The sequence below is a fragment of the Centruroides sculpturatus genome, unplaced genomic scaffold (genome assembly GCF_000671375.1).
Source record: "Centruroides sculpturatus isolate CEXI.00-Female unplaced genomic scaffold, Cexi_2.0 scaffold529, whole genome shotgun sequence".
NCBI classification, from domain to species: domain Eukaryota; kingdom Metazoa; phylum Arthropoda; class Arachnida; order Scorpiones; family Buthidae; genus Centruroides; species Centruroides sculpturatus.
Window position 1 is genome coordinate 186,935 of NW_019384820.1, and position 6,462 is coordinate 193,396.

Below are 6,462 nucleotides of genomic sequence, written 5' to 3' on the forward strand. Positions count from 1 at the left end.
GTTAAACATTTTGGAAAATCTACGTTAAATTTCTGAGCATTAAAAAAACATTTAATTCAGGACCGGTTTTAAATGGAAAGTAAAATGCCAGCATAAATAATACTAGTTATTAGGCGATTTTAAAGTAGAACGGTAAATGCCGGAGGTACGAGGATGTCGGATGTAAAGATAAAGTCGAACGGAATCAATCTTTCGTAGCTCCGGAACATTCCATTCGTTTCCCTTTATCGTCAAAAGAAGAGAAACATCATACCTTTATTTACAGAAATACGTTTTTATTGTAATTAAAACGGGTCTACAGATGCGAGTGGAAATATCGTCCAACCAGAACTCGCGTCTCAAATAAACTGTTGAAAACATTCATTGATGCAATTCTCACAAGAGACCCATATAAGCGCAGCAGCGACCTCAGTCGTTGGAAATCAACGGAAATTGCATCCGTAAAAGCCTCCATTTCAATCGATTTCGAAGACAGATTCAAAAAATCGCGCAATTTTAATATGGGGAAATTTCCCTCTCTTTCGGGATCGAAGACGTTTTTTCCCCGTTCTCTCGGTTTCCGAGACGACGCGCGCGGAATCGGGACAGCGGCGGCGGCGGTGGCGATTTTGTATTCCGCGGCCGCGTCCGCATCCGGGAACGGCGCAACACCCGGACGCGGGAATATTGCGCGTCCTTCGACCGTCCTCCGCTCCTCGGCCCGCGGCTGACCAATAATAAATAAAGAAACGGGAGGTCGAGGCCCTTTTAGGTGACTTCCACCGAAGGGGGCGGCGAGCAGTCCACAGTCTGTTCGAACTGGCAGATGCCGGTGGCCGGGTCGAACAGGAGGCCCTGTTTACAATAATGAGAGAACTTCTTCCCTCTGACGCATCGGTAGAAGACGTGACAGTCCCGCGCGTAGTCCGGATAGAAACCGTCGGGTTTGTCGGCGCAGGTGAAGGCGTATCTGTCGGGCATGCCGTGCGCGTGTACGTTGCCGGCGCGCGCCGTCTCTTTCCGGCAGGGGACGCGCTTCCGGCAACCACCGGGGGGACAGTCGGAAGCCGCGGGACCGTCGCCGGCGCAGGCCGTGTATCCGCGGCAGTCTCCCGTTCTCCCGCCGCAGTCGGGGACGTCGGGGACGCGCTCTCCCGGGCCGCATCTGACGTTTTCCGGAAGATCGCAGCTTTTGGTGGCGGGGTTGAAGAGCAGAACGCTGGGGCAGGTGTAGCTCTTCCTCAGGCGCCGGAAGCAGATGTGGAACTTGCGACATCCGCTCTGGTAATCCGGGAAAAATCCCGTGGCTCCCGCTGGGCAGCGGAAAGACGAGGACGGAGTTTCGGGCTTCTGCGCTCGAACCGCAATCTTTTCGGACGGTTCGATCCGATTGGCAGAATCGACGGCACTGCAGTTGGCGTCGGAAGCGTCGACGCAAGTGACGATCCTCTCGTCAAAGACTTCTCCCTCGCGACAGTAGGCGGCCGAGGCCTTTCCCCCCTCGCAGACGAAATACCTGCGACAGTAAGTGGAGGGATCAGGGTACATCCCGTCTTTCCTCCCCTGGCAATCGAAGCTTCCCGCCTCGGCGAACCAAGGAGCCGAGTCCGATCGACCGCACGTTCCCGGTCGACACCGAGACGATCCGACGTCGAAAATTCTGCCCGGGGGACAGACGTAGGAGAAGACTTTGCCTTCGGCGCACACGTGGAAGACCCCGCACTGGTCCGAGACGAAGACGCCGTTTTCTCGGCCGCCGCATTCGAACTGCCACTGGATGACGCGCGAGACGGTGGCAGATCGGCGCTTGGGGAGGTCGCCGGGGCACACCCGGTCCGAAACGTGGCAGCGTCGCTTGGTCGACCGGTCAATATGTCCGGAAGGGCACCGATAGGTGGCGCCCTTTCCCCGCCAACATTCGTGGTAGAGGGCGCATCCGTCCCCGGATTCCGGATAGCGATCTTCTTCTTCCAGAGGGCATTCGAAGGTGGCCAGGACGGTGGGAGGAGTGCAATCGGCCGAGCCCACGGGAACGCACTTCCCGGATCGATTGTCGAAAACCAGACCCGCGCCGCACGCCAAGGTATCTGCCATGCCGAACGCGCAGACGTGATAGTTGCGGCATTCCGACTGGAAATCCGGAAAGAGTCCTACCCTTCCTTCGCACGCGTTCGGGAGGGAGACAGAAGGACGAGAATCGCCGCAAGCCACCAGAGACGAAGAGAGGCATTTACCTACAGAGCGATGAAACGCGGTTCCCTCCGGACAGAAGGAAGTCACAGAAACTCTACCTCTCAGGCACAGATAATAAGCGCCACATCCGGAATCGACGTCTCCGTACACTCCGTCTCCCTTATTTCGACACTGCGCGTCTCCGACCGGTCGGCACGACGACATGGAACGCGGCCGACATACTAAAGCACCGGGATCGAGAACTTTCCCCTGAGGACAGACACCCGAACGGACGGCCGTTCCGTTTTCGCACACGGCGAATTCCCTGCAGTCCCGGTCGAAATCGGGCGCGATTCCGTCTTCGCGCTCCCTGCAAATATCCGTCCGCCGGCAAACGACTCTGTAGGAAAAGTCGCAGGATAACATCTCCCGGTCGAAAGCCAATCCAGGAGGACAGTGAAAAGATTTGGAACGTCCTCCGATGCACAGGTAAAAGGTGCGACACTCGTCTCCGTAATCCGGATAATATCCGTCGGGTAATCCGGCGCAATGGAAAGACAGATCGGCGCATCTGGCACCTTCGACGATACTCGAGCAAGAAGAAAATCTCCGGTCGTAGATCTGTCCCGGAGGACAGAGAAATTCACTTTTAATTCCTCCTTCGCAAGTGTAATATCTTCGGCATCCTCCTTCCGCGTCTTCGTACGTTCCGTCGGTCTTACCTTGACAATTCAGAGTCGCGCAGGACACTCGTCGGCCGTCGACACAAACGCCTCTTCTCCAATCGAACTTGGTTTCGGGAGGACAATTCAGACGGGTTTCGACTCCTTCTGCGGAATGAAATCGTGGTAGAATCTTTAATTTCGCACGCTTTAATATCCAAGTGATCGAACGCCACCTACCTTTACAGAAGAAGAAAGATCGGCAACCGTTTTCGTAATCGGGATAAACTCCGTGGAAACGGCATCTGGTCCTCGACTTCTCTTTCCTCTCCGTAGAATTGCTACATTTTCCCACTCGATCAGAAACGCAGTAGGAGAGAGCCGGATCGTAGATTTCCCCGTCGTTGCACCAGAAACGAGAGACCCTCCCGTTTTTACACACGTAAAAATACTTGCATCCCGAACGATAATCGGGATAAGATCCGTCCGGGCGTTTTCCGCAGTCGAAAGCCAAGAAGGGGGGCGAGGTTATGGCCAAATTCAAAGTGGCGGCGGGAGAATACACGTCGAAATTCTGAAAAAAAAAGGAAAAAAAAATGTCGGTTGTCGCACGCGACGTGGCCGCGGAAAAAATGGACGAAGGACTTACCTCGGAAGTCAAATCGCGGGACACGACATTTCCTTTAACGATGGTTATCGTGGCCAAAACTGAAAGACATAAAAGTAATTTAGATACTTCTCCTTTATACATGACTGCCGAGCCAGACAGCTTCTTTCGGAGTTACTTTCGTAAATCATGCCGCTTTTGTTAAATAAACGGGAAAGTTTGGCTCGTGTCGAAATCGAAACGGGATAATTTCGTTACGAAAAATAGAGAACGTGGGTAAAATCTGTAGAAAGTGGATTGTCTCTCCTTTCAGACAAACGATGTGATGACATCGTCTCGTTCCGGGTTAGTTGCCTTGGACGAAAGCCAAATGTCTTCTCACCTTCGTTAGACGTCACGTGCGTTCTCCGAACGGATGCCGCCCGAAAACAGAAGAAAGGAAAGAAATTTTCGCCAAGATTTATGGCCGAAGGGCATTTCCCGACACCTTTTTTTCAAAGGCCATCCCAAATTTAACGCGTTCGAATTTAAAAATGGAAAAAAAAGCGCGAGTTTGGCGCGTAGGCAATTTTTCGAATTTTGCCGGGAGAAGAAAAGTCGACTTACCGACAATAGAACCCATGTCGAGAATGTTGCGAATAGAATGCCGCTTCTATTCTGCAGCGGCGCAACCACGTCCCACACCTGGGTCACGTGGTACAGATGAGCTTCTTTTCGGACTGCGCAGATTGGCGCCATAAGCTAGCTTCTACTCGGCGCACCAATCAAAAGAAATTTTTTGAAGATGGTCGAATTCCAAAAATGGGAATCGACTCTCTTTATCTTTTCTCTCTTAATCGTATATGGAAGAAGACCGGATACGCCAAAGGCACCAGCTATAATAAAAGAAGCGCATTTTCTAACCACCGAGAAATAATTATGCGAATTTTCAAAAAAAAGAAAAAAAAATTCTAACGTTCGATTTTAAAATCGAACTGGAATCGAGCGTCGATCGAATTTCTGGTAGCGAGAAATTTGCTGCCGACGACGACCTAACGTGTTTACCACGCGAAATGTCGCCCGGAGTGACGTCATGTGACAAGAATATCCGGGTAAGTGAAAGTTTTCTCCTCACGGTATCACGTTCACTCGTGACAACATTTCCGGGAGCGTGTGGATCTGGGGTCGCGACCTTTCTTCCCCCTCTTTCTCCGGTCGGGTAAGGTTGTGTGGGAGGGCACCATCGGGGCACGAAACTATCAGACCCCGCGACGCCTTTGTTCTTTTTCTTCTGCTGCACGATCACAAAACACACCGCGCGTGGACATCCAAATTATTTTACCGTTTCTCGAAAAGTCCTCGAGCCCAGAATCGTGCATTTTCTTTCGCCTCCGTAACCATTACGTAAGTTCCCAGATCGAGGACGATTCTACGCCTTCCGGCACGCTTTTCGGCAGAACGCGTACGCGTCGCCAAAACGCGATTTCTATCCTTCTACCACTAATCGAAACCTGTTAAATTTTGCAAAGATAAACAAAATCTTTTCCGCTGAACACGCAGTTTTTTCCCTGCAAACGGTTATAAAATATGGCGCGCGTTTCGTCGACGGGCCGTTTTTCGCGGCGGCGTCATTAAAAGAATTTTTAAAATTGGAAAGAAAGCCGAAGAACAATAGCCGCGTGCCTCTTCTCCCCCCGGGAGCCCAGAAGCTAAGAGCGGTCGCCACTCGAATAGGCGAAAGCCGAGTTTCTCGGATCGACGCCGTGACGCAAGAGAAAAAGACCAGATCCGCCGTGACGTCGAGGACGGCAATGGCTATTAGATGTCACTGCCGGCGCGAGCCAATGGCCACCCGGGAAAGAAGTTGGAAGGACGAGCGGAGGACTAATGCGAAATGCGAAGGGATTCCTGTTAGAGGCTAGAGGGGGGTAGAGAGTTGCATCCCTGCGGGTTGAGTCAGCGTTCGGTTGATCCCGGAACCGAGTGCAGCCCCCTCGCGCATTCACACGTTCGACTATCAGACGGATGACACGCCGATTATTAATGGACGTCCGGGGACAGTCGGCGCGCCTGGGGAATTTCTCGTCTTTCCCCGTGCCGAAAATGTCTAAAAGACGTTTATCGGCTTCGACTCGATCGTTCGTCCTCCTTCGATATTTCCATTCGAAAGCGTTCGGATGCGGTTAGTGCATCGAACCCGGATTTCGACATTTTCTTGCGTTTCCGGATTGTTTTCGGCCAGATCCACTCGTCTTCCTGAAAAGAATTATCTTCAATTAAGTAACATTCGCTGTCCGGATTTCAGCCTCTTCCTGCTTTTTCCGCAAACTTTGCATATTCGTTATCCTTTCACTTTTCGTTTTTCGACCGAGTCACCATCTTTCGTTCGATGTTCAGTTCCGCGTTCTTCGTCTCGTGCTGGATTTATGCGTCGTTTAATGAATAATTTACATTTCGGAATTACAATAATAATGCCGAAATTGAATTTTATTCTATATTATTTCCGTTTAAACTTTGATTACCAAGGATTAAAGGTCGCGTTCTTGCCAGAAGATAACTCGAACTGCCAGATTTTTGGACTATTTTTATGCTAATTACGAAAATTAATAATCGAATGAACTTGTCGCTAGAGTTCGTTTGGCTAATTATAATTGTTATTCGAAAAAAATTATATCGAATATTTGCGTAAAAAATATTTTTTATAGCGAATTTTTCTATTATCGGAATTTTAAAAATGTTTTAATTGTCGAACAAAGTACTTTAAAAAGTCGAATATTTAAATATTTGTTTTTGTTCGTCTTTACGACGAACGAAAAACAAATTTTTTGGTTTGGACCACCATGAAATTCGCGGAAAAGCGAAATAATTTGTCGAGACGAAGCTTATAATTTGGAGCAAACAAATAAGAANTAACAAGAAAGCAATTACATTATTCATACAATATTCATAAATAGTTAAGGTAATTATTTTTAAGCAATACAACAACATAGTTTATTAACTCTCTCCATTTGCTCGTGAAGTAAAATCATTCTTACACCAAAAGACCGCCGTGTTGTTTACACT

General features: G+C 49.7%; 1 protein-coding gene across 4 annotated transcripts; it reads right to left on the bottom strand.

The window, feature by feature from the left end:
- Nucleotides 1-604: 604 nt before the first annotated feature.
- Nucleotides 605-6,152, bottom strand: LOC111629917. Of its 4 annotated transcripts, XM_023373867.1 has the most exons (5): nucleotides 5,753-6,152; nucleotides 4,027-5,655; nucleotides 3,463-3,521; nucleotides 3,054-3,387; nucleotides 605-2,981 (listed from the first exon to the last, which is right to left on the bottom strand). In XM_023373867.1, exons 2-5 carry the CDS (start codon nucleotides 4,040-4,042, stop codon nucleotides 748-750), a joined length of 2,643 nt encoding a protein of 880 aa, XP_023229635.1. In that variant the 5' UTR covers nucleotides 4,043-5,655; nucleotides 5,753-6,152; the 3' UTR covers nucleotides 605-747. The 4 variants fall into 4 exon arrangements, with proteins under 4 accessions (XP_023229635.1, XP_023229634.1, XP_023229633.1 ...); XM_023373866.1 differs by having other exon boundaries at nucleotides 4,027-6,152; XM_023373865.1 differs by lacking the exons at nucleotides 4,027-5,655; nucleotides 5,753-6,152 and having other exon boundaries at nucleotides 605-2,978; nucleotides 3,463-3,995.
- Nucleotides 6,153-6,462: the final 310 nt, after the last annotated feature.